The sequence below is a fragment of the Oreochromis niloticus genome, linkage group LG23 (assembly GCF_001858045.2).
Source record: "Oreochromis niloticus isolate F11D_XX linkage group LG23, O_niloticus_UMD_NMBU, whole genome shotgun sequence".
Lineage (NCBI taxonomy): Eukaryota > Metazoa > Chordata > Actinopteri > Cichliformes > Cichlidae > Oreochromis > Oreochromis niloticus.
This window is the reverse complement of record NC_031986.2, coordinates 2706316-2727853: the sequence shown is the minus strand read 5'-3', so window position 1 is coordinate 2727853 and position 21538 is coordinate 2706316. Positions and strand designations below refer to the sequence as shown.

The 21538-nt window shown below is 41.4% G+C and overlaps 1 protein-coding gene across 3 annotated transcripts in view; it reads right to left on the bottom strand.

The window, feature by feature from the left end:
- plcd4a (phospholipase C, delta 4a) overlaps positions 1-21538 on the bottom strand; it is an 81084-nt gene that overhangs the window by 50198 nt on the left and 9348 nt on the right. For all 3 annotated transcript variants that reach the window (XM_005463671.4, XM_005463672.4, XM_025902691.1), the window contains exons 3-8: positions 21117-21275; positions 20442-20670; positions 12322-12451; positions 11912-12140; positions 11558-11759; positions 2788-2932 (exon numbers count right to left, since the gene is read on the bottom strand). In XM_005463671.4, coding sequence (XP_005463728.1) covers positions 2788-2932; positions 11558-11759; positions 11912-12140; positions 12322-12451; positions 20442-20670; positions 21117-21275 — 1094 coding nt within the window. The remainder of the gene's footprint in view (positions 1-2787; positions 2933-11557; positions 11760-11911; positions 12141-12321; positions 12452-20441; positions 20671-21116; positions 21276-21538) is intronic.

Sequence of the window (21538 nt, the reverse complement as noted above, 5' to 3'; positions counted from 1 at the left end):
TGTTGGCAGTAATCAGGTCTGCGTAGAGAAACTGAACTCAGTTCTCCAAAGATGTCAGTTTATGTTAAAACGAGGGAGGGTCAGTCATTTTCACACAGGGCCATGCAGATTTGTTTTCTTTCCTCTTAATAATAAATACCCTCATTTAGAAACTACAGTTTGTGTGTACTCGTATTATCTTTATCTAATATTTACATTTACTTGATTATCTAAAACATTTAAATATGACAAGCATATAAAAAAAATGGAAATCAGGAATTGGAAAGACACTTTTTCACACCACTGTATGATAACAGAAAACTTAAATGTCTGCCCATCATCTCGGGTTGTGCCTGACTGGCTGTAAGACCAGCAGATGGATGGGCAATATTGAGTTTCCAACAAATATGAAATTTGCAATTAGATTCCTTGCATGTGAATTCAACAACCCATGTGCATAGAATTCAGCAGCCTTGCATACAAAGAAGCCATCATGCATGGGAGAGTGTCTGCTTTGCACACGCTGCTACACTTTTAGGCTCTCTCTGCACCTTCTGCTTGTATGAATAAACTTACTTTTGACTGTCTGTAGGCGGAGCCCAAGTGAGGACGCGGTCTAATATGATTGGCCACTTTGATAGACATTTCAGGTTACATTAAACTGAATTACACTGTGGCAGCAACAGAAACCCTCTTTTAAACTGTATTTGTTTACAATTTGAAAAATGAGGTTTGCCGAATGAACTATCAACAATTATTGTTTGCTGTGCAGCAGCGGAAATACTGACAACTGTCACTGGGTTACTTTATTGTTGAAGAAATATTTTAAACCAGAGGATTCTAAGGCAAGTTCTGAAGCTTCTGCACTGCTGTCCCATTAATCTGTTGTACAGTATAACATACCTTCTATGATTTAGAAAAAAATCGTCATAATGAGAAGAACGCATCATTCCTAAGAAAAAGGTCAACTGAGTAAACCAAATGTTATAAAATGGTAAATGGACTGGTTCTTATATAGCACTTTTCTACTCTCCTGGTACTCAAAAGCACTCTATACAACACGCCGCATTCACCCCATACGAGCATTATTATCTATACGGTGAGTGCTGTCTAACTATCGTTCATACTCCGATGAATGCAGAGAGCAAGTCGGGGTTAGTATCTTGCCCAAGGATATTTGGCAAGCAAACTGGGGAAGCCAGGAATCGAACCACCAACCTTCCAATCAGCAGCTGACCTGCTCTACCTCCTGAGCTACAGCCACCCCTAAAATATGTTCATGTTGCTGCCAATGAGTGCACTTCACTTAGTGAAACCGCCTTAAACATCTGGCTGCAGAGCTCCGCTCACTGTGGGTTCAGGCTCCACTGTAATAGTTCATGCAGATAATATTTCAGGTTCTTTGACCAGACAGTCTGTGGGGTGGATAGGAGAGGAGGATGTCACAGGCTGTATTTGGTAAGTAACTCATTGATCTGAATTAGTGTCTGACAAACAGTTCAGGTTGTTGTTGTTGTTGCTGTGTGCTAGATAATTTATTATTCTTTGCAATTATCTCTTTGCAGCCAACCACTGGATTAACTTCTCCAGCCCTGGACCTGTGCAGACCACATCTATCTGCTGTCTGTTGTCACTCTACAAATATTTCTTGTACAATTTTCTTGAAATTCTTTTAAGTTTTGTTTGATACATTTATATATTTGTTTATTTAAAATCTTAATAGTGTCCGTAAAGAAACTAGAAAAATACTTAAGAGCTGTTTCTGGTCTATACTTAGATGTTTGGTTATTAGTAAAATTAGGTGGCGGGTGTGGTTTGTGGTGCAGCTTCAGGGGAGACCACCACACTGGAGCTCTATCAGCAATCACGCCTCACCTGCATAACAAGAATGAATTGGGTCCTGAGTTGTTGTTGTTGTGTGTGTAGGTGCAGCAGAGAAGCTGCGAGCGAGCGCTGTATGTGACAACAACCAATTAAAGGTGCCGAAATGTACGAACTGTGTGGTTGGGTCCGTCATGTGTGCTTTGTGTTCATTGTTTTTTATGAACAGTGAAAAAATGCTCCGATTAAATACTGATTATGAACTTTTTCCAGAGGTTTCTGTCTCCAGAGGTTCCTACCTCTGAAGTCTACAGTGGTCAAAAAAAAGCATGCCCGTGTTCAAAGATTTCATATCTGACCTAACCACCAACAGCACTAACCACTGTCTGCCTGCATTCCTATACCTGGTTATGGACAGTATCCAGAGTTAAATGAAGGAGAGGAGGCTGGCTTAGTCATATAGCTTTTTCACTACACTCCAGACAGACAAGACGATGTGGCTGGTGGAGTGTCGATCACTGGCTCCCACAGACAGCCCACTGCAGCCTCTTAATGAGTTCAGAGTCACCATGGGTTACATTCTCTATGTAGCTTACTGTGCAGCTCTCTCTTTCAGCATGGAGGGATGTCTCTCTAATATCCAAAGGACAGGGAGGTAATGAACATTAGTAAGGAGAAAAGCCATGTGAGTGGTCTGGAAACAATGAAAGGTTGGTTTATGACTGTGATGACAGGGGTGTATATGTGCAGGCAGGGCCTCACATGTGTCATTACAGGTCATCTGCTTTAAAGGTGTGAGTAGATTTTTCTTCAGCCAGGACACATGGGGGTGTGATATCCTATACTAAATACATTGTACATTGTTCCGTTTCATCAGGGAGCAGAGGTTTTAGGCAAAGCATTTTGCTTAAGCTGTAGGACAGCCATCAACCAAAACACTGATATTCCCTTATAAAAATGTAAAATAACCCACTCAGGTGATCCTACCTTGAAGGCATAGTTTCCCACTGCGCTAACCACATCCTTGAAAAGTATCTTGGAGGTGAAAGTGTGTCCATGATATACAATGGGCTCTCCATTGGCACCATCCCAGCAGTCTACTTCCACACATCGGCAGCCACGATTCAGAGCCCTGAAGAACAAGGACAAATACAATCTTTCCTTTATTATTGATTCTGTTCTGGTTCATAGAAAGGTAAAAAATACAATGGCCATGAACATATCCTTCATCTTCTTCTTCCTTCGGTTGCTCCTACAGTGGATCATCTGCCTCCATGTCACTTTATTTTTAGTATCCTCCACTGTCACGCCAACCCTTTATATGTCCTTCACTACATCCCTGAACTTCCTCTGAGGTCTTCCTGTTTTCCCCCTTCCAAGCAGATCCATAATCAAAATCCTTTGTCTAATATATCCACCATCTCTCCTCTGCACAAACCATTTCAACCTTGCTTCTCTAACTTTGTCTCCAAACTCCTCTACATGAACTATCCCTCTAATATACTCATTTTTTAAAATACTGTCCATTCTGACCACTCACAATGAAAATGTTAACATTGTCAACTCTGCCACCTCTGGCTTACCACCCTGTCTTTTTGTCAATGCCACTTTCTCCAAACCATACATCATAGTCTCTCTCACTGATCTCGTACACCTTCCCTTTCACTGTTGCTGCTATTCCTGTGTCACACATCATCCCTAACACTTCTCTCCACCCAGACGACCCTGCCTACACTCACTCGACCCTGTCTGCCTTTTATTCACACATTGTGGATTCTGCAACACGTTCTCACTCCCAAAGCGTAACATTTTACGCTAGGTGACAAATCGTCAACATATTATGTTTTCGGGCACCCAACGCGTTCCTACGTGATGACATCGGAAAACTGCGGACACATGAGAACCGGTTGGACTCAATCTACACATCTTCACTTTTCCCCTTAAAATCGCTTGGGAAAACACTATTTCACATCATTAAAGTGCTGGTTAAGGTTAGGAATAAGGTCATGGTTAGGTTTAGGGATAAGGTTAGGTTTAAGCTTAGGGATACGGTTATGGTTAAGGTTAGGAATAAGGTTATGGTTAGGCTTAGGGATAAGGTTAGGTTTAGGGCTGCAATACAGGCCTGGAACCCGCCGCGTACCATAACAACGTGGAAGGTCACCTTTCGCGTTCCTCAGAAACGCCGCGGGACATGACAAAACGTCGGGATGTTACGCCTCGGGAGTGAGAACGGGCTGGGATTCTGTATTGCTTCTACTGACTTTCTGACAGGATCCTGTGTGAAAAAAATCAGTGCCCCCCCCCTGTTATAACATAAATTAATGGTGGTGTATCATATCTTTGGAAAGCTCAGTTCAATTTCTCTAGCCACACCGAGATCTGATTACTGCCACCACCTGTTCTCAATCAAGAAATCACTTAAATAGGATCTGTCTGACAACGTAGAGTAGACCAAAAGATCCTCAAAATCTAGTACAGTGACGAAGATGTTAGAAAGACCCCAGAGAAACATCCAAAGACCTGAAGGCCTTGCTTGGTTGAGGTCAGTGTTCATGACTCCACCATGAGAAAGAGATCCTTCATGGCAGAGTTCCAAAACCACTACTGAGCAAAAGGAACATAAAGACTCATCTCAGTTATGCCTGAGAATATCTTGATGATCCCAAAGTCCTTGGGGAATATACTCTGAGCTGACGAGACAATCGTTGAACTTTTTGGAAGGTGTGTGTCCCATATCGACATCCAGTGTAAAAGTAACACAGCCTTTCAGAAAATGAACATCATACCAACAGTAAAATATGGTGGTGGTAGTGTGTTGGTCTGGGGCTCTTTTGCCGCCTGCCAGGACCTGGAAAACTTGCTGTGGTAAATGGAACCATGAATTCTGCCTTCTAGCAAAACATCCTGAAGGAGAATGTTCAGCCATCTGTTTGTGACCTCAAGCTGAAGGACACTTGGGTTCGGCAGCAGGACAGTGATTCAAAGCACAGTTAATCTTGGAATGGCTTAAGAAAAACACACTGAACACTTCAGAGGGGCCTAGTGAAAGTGCTGCCCTGAATCTGATTGAGATGCTGGCAACAGGTTCTAATCCCAACGCATTATATACTGACGATTGTGACAAATCGTCGCTATTTTAGGCATTGGGAGTGCAAAGTCGTCTGCATTTTACGCATTGGGAATGACAGCGGGCTGTTGGGAATGAGAGCGGGTTGGAATGAATCTATACATGTGCTTTATGTGTGAAATGAAAATAATAATCCTAACAAAGCATTATGTACCTAAAATCTGTTCACTTACAGGTCCTGAATCAGTTTGGAATACACAATCTGATGGGCACAACATGAAGTTATTTTATTGTTGATTTATCAGTGATAGTTTGATGTCTTTGTCCTGGAATGGACGGCTTCAGTCTCTACTCTAAGTGTCTCTTACCCCAGCGACCAAGTTTATATTGGAGTATATTGAGAAACCTGAGTGTTTTATAAGGACGTGGAAGGGTACCTCTTATGTCACTATGAGACGCCTTGGGCTGTGACAAATCATCAGTATGTTATGTTCTGAAAAAGGTGGTTCATTCTCGAAAACCCTCCAATATGACTGAATTAGAACAATTCTGCAAAGATAAGTGGGACAAAATTCCTCCACAGAGATGGAAAAAGGCTCATTGCCAGTTACGGCAAATGTTTGACTGCAGTTGTTCTGCTATGGGTGTCCCAACCAGTCATTAGGTTTAGGGGGCAAAAACTTTTTCCACACATGGCCCCGTAGGTTTGGATATATTTCCCGTAAGGATAAACGCCTTCATTTAGAAACTCTATTTTGTGTTTACTTGTGTTATCTTTGTTTAATTTTCAAATTGTTTGATGGTCTGAAACATTTAAGTGTGACAAACATACAAAAAATAGGATATCAGGAAGGGGCCAAATACTTTTTCACACCACTGTAGTACAGTAGTGTGGTGGGGCGTGGTTTCTTGGCTCAGCACACACCTGAGCTCTATCATTGAATCATGTCTCCACTTTAAAGGATGTTGCCGGGGTTGGAGAGCGGTTAGTGTGTGTTGTCGCCGGAAAGCTGCTCAAACAGAGAGTTTGTGGAAACATTGTAAATCAATAAAACACATTGCAACATGCAAGCCGTGTGTGTCGGTCCTCATTCCTGTCACAAATAGTTCCTTTCTTGGCACCCTATCAGTGCCACAAAGATACATTGGGACTCTTTCTGACCTTCAAATTACTAACAAAATCCACATAACTCCACTGTTAGGATTAAAATAGTATAGGGTTTGAGGTCCATACTTTCGTACAAGCAGAACCACCTGAGTCCTCCACTCATTCTCCATTCTGTGTGCCTCCTGCAGACCGTGACAAAACCTTTACTTAAAAAGCATCTCTAGACCCAGCTGTCTTAGCTAATTATAGGCCAATCTCCAACCTTCCTTTCATATCAAACATCCTTGAAAGAGTAGTTGTCAAACAGCTAACAGATCATCTGCAGAGGAATGGCTTATTTGAAGAGTTTCAGTCAGGTTTCAGAGCTCATCACAGCACAGAAACAGCTTCAGTGAAGGTTACAAATGATCTTCTTATGGCCTCTGACAGTGGACTCATCTCTGTGCTTGTCCTGCTAGACCTCAGTGCAGCGTTCGATACTGTTGATCATAATATCCTATTAGAGCGATTAGAACATGCTGTAGGTATTACAGGTACTGCACTGCAGTGGTTTGTATCACATCTACAGTGGCTTGCAAAAGTGAACTTTTCCACATTTTGTCACATTACAGCCACAAACATGAATCAATGTTATTGGAATTCCAGGTGAAAGCCCAATACAAAGTGGTGTACACGTGAGAAGTGGAACGGAAATCATACATGATTCCAAACATTTTTTACAAATAAATAACTGCAAAGTGTGGTGTGCGTAATTATTCAGCCCCCTGAGTCAATACTTTGTAGAACCACCTTTTGCTGCAATTACAGCTGCCAGTCTTTTAGGGTATGTCTCTACCAGCTTTGCACATCTACAGACTGAAATCTTTGCCCATTCTTCTTTGCAAAACAGCTCCAGCTCAGTCAGATTAGATGGACAGCGTTTGTGAACAGCAGTTTTCAGATCTTGCCACAGATTCTCAATTGGATTTAGACACCAGACAGGTCAGGGATAAAGTTATTGAGAAATTTAAAGCAGGCTTAGGTTACAAAAAGATTTATGTCTTAAAGACATAAAGAGCTGGATGGCCGCTAACTTTCTGCTTCTTAATTCAGATCAAACTGAGGTTATTGTACTCGGCCCTGAAAATCTTAGAAATATGGTATCTAAGCAGATTCTTACTCTGGATGGCATTACCTTGGCCTCCAGTAACACTGTGAGGAACCTTGGAGTCATTTTTGACCAGGACATGTCCTTCAACGCACATATTAAACAAATATGTAAGACTGCTTTCTTCCATTTGCGCAACATCTCTAAAATTAGAAATATCCTGTCTCAGAGTGATGCTGAAAAACTAGTTCATGCCTTCATTACTTCCAGGCTGGACTACTGTAATTCTTTATTATCAGGATGTCCTAAAAACTCCCTGAAAAGTTTTCATCTAATCCAAAATGCTGCAGCAAGAGTCCTGACAGGGACTAGAAAGAGAGAGCAGATTTCTCCTGTTTTGGCTTCCCTTCATTGGCTTCCTGTTAAATCCAGAATTGAATTCAAAATCCTGCTCCTCACATACAAGGTCTTAAATAATCAGGCCCCATCTTATCTTAATGACCTTGTAGTACCATATCACCCTATTAGAGCACTTCGCTCTCACACTGCAGGCTTACTTGTTGTTCCTAGAGTATTTAAAAGTAGAATGGGAGGCAGAGCCTTCAGTTTTCAGGCCCCTCTTCTGTGGAACCAGCTTCCAGTTTGGATTCAGGAGACAGACACTATCTCTACTTTCAAGATTAGGCTTCAAACTTTCCTTTTTGCTAAAGCATATAGTTAGGGCTGGACCAGGTGACCCTGAATCCTCCCTTAGTTATGCTGCAATAGACGTAGGCTGCCGGGGATTCCCATGATGCATTGAGTTTTTCCCTTCCAGTCACCTTCTTCACTCACTATGTGTTAATAGACCTCTCTGCATCGAATCATACCTCTTATTAATCTCTGTCTCTCTTCCACAGCATGTCTTTATCCTGTTTTCCTTCTCTCACCCCAACCGGTCACAGCAGATGGCCCCGCCCCTCCCTGAGCCTGGTTCTGCCGGAGGTTTCTTCCTGTTAAAAGGGAGTTTTTCCTTCCCACTGTTGCCAAAGTGCTTGCTCATAGGGGGTCATATGATTGTTGGGTTTTTCTCTGGTTCTATTATTGTTGTTGTGATTTGGCGCTATATAAATAAAACTGAATTGAATTGAACATTGATTTCCAAAATAAGACTATTAGCAAATCCTTCATGGTATCCCGTGTATTATTCTAACTTTTCATTGATACATTTAATGAAACAGAAATAATCACTTAAAAATAATATGATGTCAAGGCCCTTTCTTTATTTTTTTAAACTCAGTGAAGTATAGTGATAAGAATGTTTTCCAGTTAAAAAAGCTTGTCTAGTTAGACAAGCAAGTGCCCACAGTTGTGAAAATGAGTTTTTACCAGCTATGCCAAATTTCCAAGGCAAAGCCCTATATTCCACATAAAGACCTTGAAAAGCTTATCCACGCCTTCATTATTTCTAGATTGGACTATTGCAACTTGCTATATTTCGGCCTCCAATTCTCTCTCCTCCAGTGCTTGCATTTAGTTCAAAATGCCGCATCACACCTCTTAACTGGCACCAGAAGGCATGATCACATCACCCCTGTTCTAGCCAATCTACCATTGGCTCCCCATCAAGTACCGTATCGTTTTTAAAATTCGTTTGTATACTTTTAGAATTTTAAATAACCTGGCACCAAGTTACCTAACCGACCTCATCGACTTGTATAGCCCCATAAGAGCACTTAGATCCTCTAACCAACTGCTCTTAGTGCAACCAAGGCCCCGACGAAAGACTAGAGTATCGATCTTCCAATCGATATTGGCACATCAGAACCCATACAATCGTTTAAATTGCGTTTAAAAACTCACTTGTTTAATCTAGCCTTTTAAGCAAATTAGTTCGGACTTCCACCTGGTCTGCATTTGTGCTACATAACTGTAACTGTTTTTGTTGTATTTTGTTGTAACCCGCACTTGTGTGAAGCACTTTGATGGACACTGGTCCTTTTTAAATGTGCTATAGAAATGAACACTTGATTGATTGATTGATTGATTGAGAAAAAAGTCCTGAAATCAATTAAATCAATGTCTACTTACTTTTAAAATTTAGAATTTTACATTTAAATTTAAAAAGTAGATGTTGTGAGAAGCATTAAGCCACTTTGCTCTGTTTTAAGTGTCGTAAATAGAATTGCATTGAATTGCCCTTTATTTCCATTGTACATGTAAAATGAAATTATGGGTGCTCCACACCAACTGTGGATAAATAAAATATAAATAGTAAAACAGCAGGAATAAATAACAAACAGGAGAAATATATACAATCAAGACGAATCTATAAAAAAAACAAGAGAAAGGCATACAATAGAAAAGGAACACATTGGAGAACAGGTTGCAAAGTGCTTGAAAGTAGAGCAAAGGACTTGGTCTGAGTAGAGTCTGTGTGTGATTGGCCTTAGTGATGAGGGTTACTCAGACCATGGCTCAGATTGGTGAGGTGGGTGGGCAGGGGTGGGATTTGGGGGGAAAGTGTTTGCTGATAGTGTTTGACCCCTGCGTACCAAACACCCAAGCAGTAGGAGAGAACACTTTCCTTTGAGGAGTCGTAGAAGGCCAGTTGCATCTTCCAGTCCAGGTTATTCTCCCTCAGGACACAGAGGAAGTGAATCCACTGCTGGACCTTCTTTACCGGGGCGATGGTGTTGGTGGAGCCATTCTCCATTTGTAATGTGGGGAGTGGACCGGCCTGTGCCTCCCAAAGTCCATGATAGGTTGTTTCAGGTCCTCCCTGGATGACCTGCTTGTGGTGTGCTTGTGTGCGCCTCTCTCCCTTTTTTCCTTCTCCCCACCCTCTGGGTCTGCTTCCAGGAGAGTGAAAGTGTGGCGACCCCTGACCCGGAAGCGTCTCCGCTCAGCAACCGACACACCTGTACCTAATCTTCCACCCAGCTGTCACTAATCAGCCCCCATTTTGGGCTGAGGTAACGGTGTGTCTGGACGGCAGTCGACGGTGGATTGTACTCGAAGGTCGGTAGTAAAGTGTGCTCGTTATTGGTGATGTAGCTTTAGCTGGCTAACCTGCTCATCTGTTGTTGTCGCTCGTCTTTTAGGAGGAAAAGTACGGGGCGGAGGGTTGGAGAAAAGAAGCTTGCTAGGATTATCACTTAAGAGGAGAAGCACACTAGGATTACCACTGGGGAGACTCACCTGCACCACCACTGGGAATTTGGAGAAAACCACTGTTGGACTATTGCACTTCTTTTCATGTTTAAGACTGTTTTTTTGGGGGGGACTGTAAATAAACTCACTGTCTGCTTTGCATCCAGAGCTTCGCGACTGAGTCTGTATTTCCCATTACCCGTGACACGATGTTCAGTTTTGGGTTATTTTCTGAGCACCAACGGGACAAGTTCTCTACCCTCACCCTGTACGCCGTCTCATCTCCAACAGAAACCTGGACTCTCCATAGCAAGTGTCCAGTTACCAAGACCCTCTGAAGGTCTACTAGAAGATGTGGCCTGGCTCCAAAATGAACAGCTACAAGAAGCAGTGCCCTCCATGGAGAGGGAGACAAGAAGCCAAGATCAAGCGATAATGGAGGGAAGTTAGCCAACTATCGGAGCTGTAGAAAAGTGCGATGATAAAAGAGGTACCTAAAAAGTGCTGTTCATAACTGAAGCCTTGGAAACTGCCAACCAAAGACTCACAGCCTTGGCCAGCTGCTTGAAGAGGTATGCCAGAGAGTTAGCGGAAAACTCCACTGAACCATCCAAGGTGTACTCTTAGTGGCAGAGCACACTTAAAGACAGCACACTTAAAGGAAAGTGGAACAATTTTATTGACTGACCAACGCGTTTCGGCTTGTGGCCTTCATCAGGGTCATAGTAACACATAGTAGAAATGTGCTTAAATAAAAGACAGGAAACGGAAAAAAATTCAAATGAACCAATCACATCTTCATAGATAAACCGGCGGACATATAACAGGTTGGTATTGGTTAATTGGTTCAATAGTCATGCCCAAGTAAATACTGGACTAGATCTTTAATGATGAAGACGGGGCGGAGGAGACATAATTCCCACCTGTCTTAAAATAATACATGCATGAAATACATAAGAAGAATATTACAAATATACAAAACAAACCACAAAATGATTACAAAGGAAAGCATTTAATTATGAATGATCTAGTCCAGTATTTACTTGGGCATGACTTAACCAAACCAAAATGATCAAAACTGATGATAATCCAATTTTGGACTACGAATACGAACTGATAAATCTCAACCTGATGAATTAACAGAGCAACCATGTTTTGGCTTACTGTGCAATTTTACAAACCCCTACTCGTTCAAGGTACTACTCTCTAGAAGTATCTCTGGACAACCTAGCATATTGCAGACAAGCTTGTCAGAAGGAGTGGTTCACTAGCTACCCCAGGTCTTCATGTGCAACATATTTTAGAAGAATGTTGGGGTGAATTTGATCAAAGCATGGTAATTTTAAGTCAGTACTGCTACCTGATGTATCCCTCCACACTGCTTTGTCCTCTGAGCTGGTCCTCCATCAGGTAGGTGTTGTGGGATGATGAGATGAAATAATGACAGAGTGGCTGAGTCATGTCCTGAAAGATCCCCCTCCGCTGTGGGTTAAAAATGGAGCCTTCAGCTGAGCCGAGGTACATCAAAAAGCCATCAAATGTCATGGCATTCATGCGCTTGGCTGGAATGACAGTAAGATGGTGTCAATGTCTTTTAACGTAATACGTTAACTGTACCATAAAATCTCATGAGGGAATAGATTAATCCTAATGTCATAAAAATTATACTCAAACAAAACATCAAGATGCAGTGTATTCTTTACAATGTGTGCACCTTTGTCTGAGGGTTCATAGCACTCAATGAGCTGCTTAGCATGCAGTTGGATATCACCCCCCTCAAGCTGTTCCTCTCTAAGGAAGTCCTCCAGGTTGCTTTGGGATAGCTTCTGACCATCAGAGTATTCCTGAAATACCTTCAGTACATCCTCTCGCTGAGTCAACATTTTGTAGAAGAGCACAAACTCATCATTCTCCAGGGTACCTGATTGGGACTTATCAGCCATCTGAGACAAGAGGCAAAAAATGTGTACTGTAGCTAGGTGGACAGATGCATCAAAGTGTAAGATCTCCTAATCCTAGTACTAAGAAAATTACAACAGAACCCAAACAACCTTAAAAATGAATATTTAAATCATAGGAATGTGTATACTTTGTTAGTATACACATTTAGTACAGGTCTCTCACTGTAAAAAGGTGGTGAGCATGATGTTCATTCATGTCCACATTCATCATCTTCAGCAGGTCTTGCACTTCCTTAAAGTTCATCCTGCCATCATTGTTCTTGTCTGCCTTTTTGAACCATTCACCAATCCATCTGAATACAACAATCAAGGAACTTTCTAATAAAACTTTTTTTTTTGCTACAGTAATCGTACAATGGTCACTGTAAATGGTAAATGGCCTGTATTTGTATAGCGCTTTACTTAGTCCCTAAGGACCCCAAGGCGCTTTACACTACATTCAGTCATTCACCCATTCACACACACACATTCACATACTGGTGATGGCAAGCTACATTGTAGCCACAGCTGCCCTGGGGCGCACTGAGAGAGGCGAGCCTGCCGGACACTGGCGCCACCGGGCCCTCTGACCACCACCAGTAGGCAACAGGTGAAGTGAAGTGTAAAGACAGATACCTTATTGATCCCACAAGGGAAATTGTTACCTAACAGCATCATGACAATCTACAATAAACACCACAATTAAAAGAGTCACAGGGGCCTGGTAAGGGCTTATACTATGACAAAGTCCAGTGTGTATGTGTATATATATATATATATATATACACTCATACATATATTCAGTACCTCTATTGCTTAAGCCACTGCACTGAGCTGCGGCCACAAGGTGGTTGGTGTCCACAAGGACAGTGGTGCTCTACCTGCACAGTGTATAGTGCGGGTGGAGCGCTGCTGACTTTGACTGAGAAAATTGTAGGGCAGTGGAAGAAATACTTCGAGGACCTCCTTAATCCCACTGGCACATCTTCTGTGGAGGTGGAGTCTGGGAACGAGGGGGGCAACTCGCTTATCTCCAGGGGTGAAGTCACTGAGGCAGTTAAACAACTCCTTGGTGGCAGGGCCCTTGGGGTGGATGAGTTCCTAAATGATCTGGATGTTGTAGGGCTGTCTTGGTTGACACGCCTCTTCAGTGTTGTGTGGAGATCAGGGGCAGTACCTCTGGATCGGCAGACTGGGGTGGTGGAAAGGAAAGTCCTCGGATACAGAAGGAACAATGCGGTTTTTGTCCTGGTCGTGAAACACTGGACCAGCTCTTTATCCTCTTGAGGATACTTGAGGGTGCATAGGAGTTTGCCAGAGTCACCAAAGTGGACTGAGAAAGTTCTCTCCTGAACCACTCAAAAGCTGTACCTTTGATGCTCACATGGTATTCTAAGTGGGACATGAGATGGTCTACTGCAGGGGTCCCCAACTCGAGGCCTCGAGGGCCGGTGTCCTGCAGGTTAGATCTCACCCTGGGTCTACACACCTGAATCAAATGATTAGTTCATTATCAGGCCTCTGGAGAACTGCAAGACATGTTGAGGAGGTAATGTAGCCATTTGAATCAGCTGTGTTGGATCACAGACACATCTAAAAACTGCAGGACACCGGCCCTCGAGGCCTCGAGTTGGGGACCCCTGGTCTACTGTTAGTGATGTGTCGGTCGCGAACGAAACGGCTCTTAGAGCCGACTCTTTGAAGTGAACAACACGAGCCGTGGTATGAGGGGCCGTACAAGCCAAAATTCATTCTTTCACTCTCACATACATATATTCTTCTTTCACATACATATACTTTCACTCTCACATAGTTCAGGGCTCTAGACTAACTTTTTGCCATGGGCGCACCGGTATGCCTAACTCTAAAAATTTAGGCGTACTGGCACAAAAGTTAGGCGCACTCCAATTTTTCAACCGCATCGCTTAACACTGCAGTTTTATATGTGCACTTTCTTTGGGGGGGGGGGAAGTCCATACAGACAATATTCATTTCTAAATGATTAACTAACAAACTTGTGCTTAAATTGCTTTGTCAATACTGTAGACAATGTTAAACTTAATCATCATCTTGGCTCCTCTGACGACCTGTTTGCTGCTGCCTGCTGCTGAAAGGCAGTGGCGAGAGGGGACACTTGGGCAGTGCATTTATTGCAGCATATAATGTGTTGTCTGGATACACTGCTGTTTTTTCAGCATTCAAAGATTGATGGCACCGTGTCAGAGCTGGCTATGAATTTCAGACGGATCAGGCCTTAACTTAACACAAAAGTTATCAATAGTTCTTTTCATCTTTTCTTATTACCCACAGCTACATCCACTGCTGTCAGGCCTAGGCTGCTCACTAGGGCTGGGTATCATCACTGGTTTCTACAATTCATTCAATCCCGATTCACAAGGTCCTGATTCGATTCAATTTAGCCTCAGACAGTCAGAAATATTATAATTCTGATCATTTATCAGCACTGATACATGTGAGACTTCATCAGAATTCTGAACATCACAGCAGATGCCTTTGTGTCAAAGTAACTGAGAATAAAACACAGAAAAACATGAAGCAGATTTTCCTGGTCTGGCGTTTTATAGCAGATAACCTTAAAAATATTCTGCAATTTTGCATAATTTTAAAAAGTTTAAATTTCTTCAGTATTGAACAGCAGAAATTAGGCTTTCTTGTCCGAGGACATTTAAGTGGAAAAAAGAAAAGAAAAAGACAGCGGCCCACAGCGCTGCAAACAACGGTAGACTGGTGGGTGATAAGAGAATGAATGATGCAGAAAACAGAGATTTGAGACGGGAAACTGTTCTGGAAGTACAGAGAGAGAGAGAGAGAGAGAGAGAGAGAGAGAGAGAGAGAGAGAGAGAGAGAGAGAGAGAGAGAGAGAGAGAGAGAGAGAGAGAGCTGTGCATGAAGTGTGATTTTTATCGTGGTGGAAGCAAAACAGCAAAAGTCAGAGGGAATTCATGACGACATTGATCAAATGTGAAGCGTAGTTTGCTGCTTCTTTTGCTGCTGGCTCGGCGAATTTTGGTTGGAGAGACAAAACCTGCAGCTCAGAATCAGCACAAAAAAGATGGAAACACAGCGCGGACCCGACGCATCAGAATCGCTGAGCTCCGACAGCGTGTCCGTGTTCGGGCCGTGGGGTGAGAAAGCCGAGAAAGACAAAGCTGATTCTGATGCGTCGGGTCCGCTCTGTGTTTACGTCTTTGTGTGAAATCCATTAATGAATTGATATTGATATTGATATATACTCACCTCTCTCTTCCACCTGCACTTTCAACTGGACCACGGCCAATCAGAGAGGTCCCGCCCCTGACTATCTCTGATTGGTTTAGTCCACGACAGTGGCATAATGTGTGTCTGTTGTTGACCACACGGAGAGTTGCAGAGATTTTTTTTCTTTTTTTTTGTTACTCGAAAATATTTGGTCGCACCGGTGCGACCAAATATTTTTTTTTAGTCGCACCACTGAAAAATGAATGAAAGAGTATAGTGGAAACGGAAGGCTGGGTGTCTGTACCGCTGTGATTGGCTGAGAAGCACGTGCGGGTCACTTTCAAGTGTCTGACAGCATTGAGGGGGGAGAAGAAACTCGAGTTCTTCAGCAAGCTATCGGGGTGTTATGAAATATTTTATCATCTCCTGAAACGGTCACATCGTTGTCCTCGTCACTTGATCGAGATGGGACGGGCTCAACTGAGCCCGCCGGAGGGAAAGAGAGAGAAAGAAAGCCAGGGACAACAACGTCACATTAGAAAGATATAGTAATCATCCACAACTATTTTCAGTGGCGGATGATAAAGGATTCAGAAAGTTTATTCATGCAGGCCCATATGACAGAGAATGTGCATCTTCTTTTTGTTTTCATATTTTAATTTATATTTAATTGTGTTGTGGTTTGCAGTGTTTTGTGTTGTTTCACTTTAAATTTGTTTAAAAGGAAAAAGCTGAAAATTTAAATTGTTAAAAGTTGAATTGTAAATAGTTGGTTTTTGTATTATATGATTTATTTATTATATTTATTCACTCCACATAAAATGTAAGTACATTTACGGTGGCCGCTAGAGACAAAGCACGTACAAACCCCGAAGCACGTACAAAACACAACAGAAGTGCTCCAGGATGCTAGGGGCAGTGTTGAGCTTTTGTTATCTAGTGGCTACACCAGCCAAGAAGTACCAACGACCAAATTTGGTGTGTGGTAGTAACAGGTAAATGAACATTTTTAAAAAAAAATTATTTTAATATATATGAGTGCTTGTGTCTTATGAAGCGCCTTGAGGCAACTTTTGTTGTGATTTGGCGCTATATAAATAAAATTGAATTGAATTGAATTGTGTATAAATACACAAACAATACACATATGCTTTCAATTGTGTAATTTAAGTGATCTAGGTAGCTCTGTTTAGGAAGGTTAGTTAACGCTAGCTATGTGCTTTTTGGAGTTTGTACTTGCTTTGTCTCTAGGGGCCACCGTATATATTTATATATAAACATATGCAAATAAAACCACGGGTTTTTTTTACATTAGTAATTCCTTTTGTGCATAATTTTATATTGTTGTTAATAATAAATTAACTAGAAAGTGCATTTTCTGAAGAAACTTCAGTGTGAATGCTTGAATCTGAATGTATGCACTGAAATGAATTAATTACTGAATATTAAGTTAAAAACTGTTGAATGAGCTGGAAAATACAGAGTTTTTAACCTGAAAACAAAAGTGCAGAACTTTTGAAAGCTGATGTTCACACAGAAGTTGGAAAATAGCTGAAAAGTTTTTAAATTAAAATTGTAAAAACCTAAGTAATGAGAAAAGAAAATTTAGAGTCAGAAAACATCTGAATGAATATTAAAAGTTCATATTCTTTGAATCACTGAATGACTAAAATGTGATCCCTCCACTTGGATCCACACAGTTTTTAAGGTTTACATCTCTGAGCTTTGAAAGACACGCTGTTGGAAAGAGAACAACGATGGCGACATTTTGAGGGTAAAATGATGTCTGTAGAGCAAACACTGTGGACACAGCAGCAGTTGAAAGAGAAGTGTTTAAGATGAATCTTGGCAGAGTGAGAGACAGAGCTCGTTAGGCAGGCAGGTGTGAGCCTGGTTGCTATAGTGACTGCACCCAATGGCTCCATACACACGCACACAGACATGCACCTCACTTTTGCTGCTTAAAATGAACAGAAAAGTCAGGTCGAAACAAATCGCTCCCAAATGAAAAGTACATGTCGTATTGACAAAATTCTTTCACCGTGAGTGCCAGCAATGTCTAGTCTCCTGAATTCTCAGTTTTCATGCCTGTGGAGTTTATTATATGGACGTGGTGACAGTGGAAAGACACCATGCTCTTCTGTTTTTCACCCGAACCTTCTGAGCCATTTTAACATTAGAGTCTATGGAAGAGTTGGAGGGAGGAGGCTGTGCATTGGTGACATTTATGAAAGAACCATAACAACTATTACAATAATAAACACATTGGATGAAAGACAACAGCGATGGCTACGTTTTGAGGGTAAAATCAGACCTGTAGAGCAAACGCTGCGGACACAGCAGCAGTTTTAAGAAAAGATTTTGAGATTAATTCCCCCCCTCCTCTCACTCTAGCCCCAACATTCCGTCCCATACACAACCATTATAAACTCTGAAACGGGTGAAAAAACATCATGAAACTTAAACTGGAACTGAAGAAAAAGTATAACAGATATTGAAAAGATAAATACAAGTTGAATGTCTTGTCTTCATTTTAAAGTTTGAATGGTGGCTGATAGGTTCAAGCTACAAACCTATTCACTGGAACGTTGAAGACAATTTAATTACATAGCAAGCAAGACACGAGTAGGCAAGTTCTTTATGTTTTACGTGCACGGGAGACAACCGAACAAACGCCGTTCCTTCGCCCCCCAGTTGCTCTCGTCCGCTCCCCCGTAACACTGCTCTTTTATTGTGGTTACATGAATACGCATAGGTTCATTAACATATGACATCTTACATAGGTATGCATGTGAACAAAGAATACCGTGTGTGTGTGTGGGGGGGGGGGGGGGGGCGGTCAAACTGTGACCCCAGGAAGACTCCCCAGAGCTGTCCATCTAAACAAAAGGCACTTAGACTAAAACAGTTTATCCTACCATAAAACAATAAGACAAGGTACGACCTCTCCCATGCTCCTAAAATGTGGGTGTGAAAGTCAGAGAGCTCTGGAATGCACACAAAGCCTTTTACAGCCTACTAAAGATCACACATCCTATCACTACACAATCGATTATGTACCTCTAAACATATATGGGTAGATATTTCTAAGCATAAATGACAATCACAATACAAAACCTAACAGTGGCTCTACGTCAATGTATGTGGAAGTAATAAGAGTTTAAAAATGAGTAAGTTGAATGAGGATTTGAAGGGTCTCCCCATTGAAATACATGGGAAATTTTTGTTGAAAAAAGTTGAATAATTTTAAAAATATAAATGTTAAAAATGAGAAAAATAGAAGCAGTCATGTCCAAAAGAAGAGGAATCTAACGGTGTTTGAATGGTTTTTCTAAGTTGAGCGGTTTTGAAGGAATTAGATGCCAAAAAACGTACGGAATATATATTAATAATAAAGATTACAACAACAATACTGTGAATGCTTTTCAAGCATTCACACTAATTAAAGCAACAAAACAACCTGAAGAGCCGGTTGGGAGCCGAAAGAGCCAGCTCTCTAAAAAGATCCGGAAATCCCATCACTATCGACTGTATCAAAAGTAGCAGTCAGAGTAGTTCAAGGAGAAACCACTGCTGACCAATAAGAACAAAAAAGGCTCACCTCAGTTTTGCCAGAAAACATCTTGATCCACAAGACTTTTGGGAATATATTCTCTGGACTGATGAGACAAAAGCAGAACTTTTTGGAAGGTGTTTGTCCCATTATATCTGGGGTAAAAGTAACACAGTTGTAACACCTTTTAAGAAAATGAACATCATATTAACAGTAAAAACAAATGTGTTGGCCCTGCGACAGACTGGCGACCTGTCCAGGGTGTACCCCGCCTCTCGCCCTATGACAGCTGGGATAGGCTCCAGCGCCCCCCGCGACCCTGGAAAGGATAAGCGGAAGCGAATGGATGGATGGATGAAAAAAAATGATGGTGGTAGTGTGGTCTGGGGCTGTTTTGCTGCCTCAGGACCTGGAAAACTTTCTGTGGTAAATAAAACCATGAATTCTGTTGTCAAATAAAACATCCTAAAGGAGATTGTCCGGCCATCTGTTCATGACCTCAAGCTGAAGTGCACTTGGGTTCTAGAGCAGAATAATGATCCAGCAAGTTCACCTCTGAATGGTTTAAGAAAAACAAAATGAAGACTTTGGAGTGGCCTAGTCAAAGTTCTGACCTGAATCTGATTGAGATGCTGTGGCATGAACTTAGAAAGGCGTTTTGTGCTCGAAAACCCTCCAATGTGGCTGAATTACAACAATTCTACAAAGATGAGTGTGCCAAAATTCCTCCATCGCGCTGTAAAAGACTCATTGCCAGTTATCGCAAACGCTTGATTGCAGTTGTTGCTGCTAAGGGTGGCCCAACCAGTTATTAGGTTTAGGGGCAATCACTTCACACCGGGCCATGCAGGTTTGGAGTTTTTCCCCTTTAGGGTTTCCCCCTTAATAATAAACACCTTCATTTAGAAACTGCATTTTGTTTACTTGTGTTATCTTTGTCTAACATTTAAATTTGAGGCAGATGATCTGCTGTCGCAATTGCCACAGGTACACATAGAAATGAAGGCTACAGTACAACAAGCCTGACAGCTCATCACTTCCATGTTACCTAATAAAGATCCAGCACTGGCTGCTAGCTGGGGTCAGCATACATGTAGCTGTAAGATCACACTGGGTTCTTCGCCAGTTTTGTGTTAGCCTGCTATCTGTTCGGATTTTTGCAAAGAGCTGACATTTTGATAGCAGTATACTGCAGTTTCTTTTCTTGACGTACTTTATTACTGTGTTTTCATGCAATAAAAATAAACCCCAAATCTCCACTCCCCAAAAGTTGTAGACCCGGCACTATAGTTCTCCTCCCTGCACACAAAAGAATAGCACATGTCTGCAGAAAGAAGAAGAAGATATGCTTGATTTTTTTCCTCTTTCTATCTGACATGCAAATGTGATTATATGATTACCGAGTTTAGTACAGTAACTCGTTACATTACTGTATTACTGAAAAATGTAATGTGTTGTAATGTACACCCAACACAAATTCTTTATATATACTTAGGTTGACAGCATATGTATGTAAACTGAGTGAAGGATACTGATCGAGTTTCTCCCTCTCACCCATGTTTTCCACATTCTCAATCAGTTTTCTCATGCCCCATATCCAGGACTGTGCTTCCTCAGCTGACTCGGCCACCAGGTCCAAATTGCCTCTGCGACCGCGAAAGACCAATGTGAAGCATCTGTCAGGTGGGAACTCATCTGCAATACTGAGTAGCACCTCACTCTGGTGCCCCTCTCGAACTGCTTCCACATCATTCACAGAAACTAGGAACAAAGAAAATGGAATTTAAGAGGTTTTAGACATGAAAGCAATAAAAAAAAAATTATATTGCTCACATGAAATTTTACAAATATCATATTATTTAAAAATAAAAAAAAAATAAAATAAAAAACTAGAGAAAACAAAGAAAAGAAAAAACAATCAAAAACTAAAACAGCAAAATGAACAATTGATGAAAATAACAAATCAAATCCTGTTTGGTGAAAATGATGAAAATTTGGCATGGTGGATGCATGGATGAAATGTACTCAACAGACAGGAAAGCAGTTAGAAAATGTTTCAAACCTGTGTATTACCCAGATTGTCAGCATGCTTAATGCCAAGAACTTGTGACCCGCACACACATATACTTGTAAGTAAAACACCCACCGTTGAATGGGGTCTATTAGGTAATTTTTCCACTGGTTCTTTAATTATAACGTTCTCTTACATGTGGAGCGGACATTGCCAGCCTTCTTAGACTGGTACCAGATGGTCATGAAGTCATCCTCCAGCTTGAAATATCGCTGCTTCTTCCAGTTACGAGACTTAATTTTCCTCATCATCGCCCCTACCAGCATGGCCTGGAGGTTATCATCCCCCTGACTACCTGCATAAAAGAGAGTCATCACAAATAAAAAATAAAGCATGGTTCGAAGAAATTCAAATGCAAACATGCCATGTTTAATTTTAAGTTTCTGATAGGCTAATGTGAAGTTCCATTACACATCCAAATTCACCAGCGTTATGACACTGTCTAGAAATCTACTACTGAATAGATATGCTAAACAAAAAAAATTAATATGCATCTTAAATGTGAATTTAAAAAAAAAAAAAAACAAAAAAAAAAAAAACGAACATTTCATTTAAGTC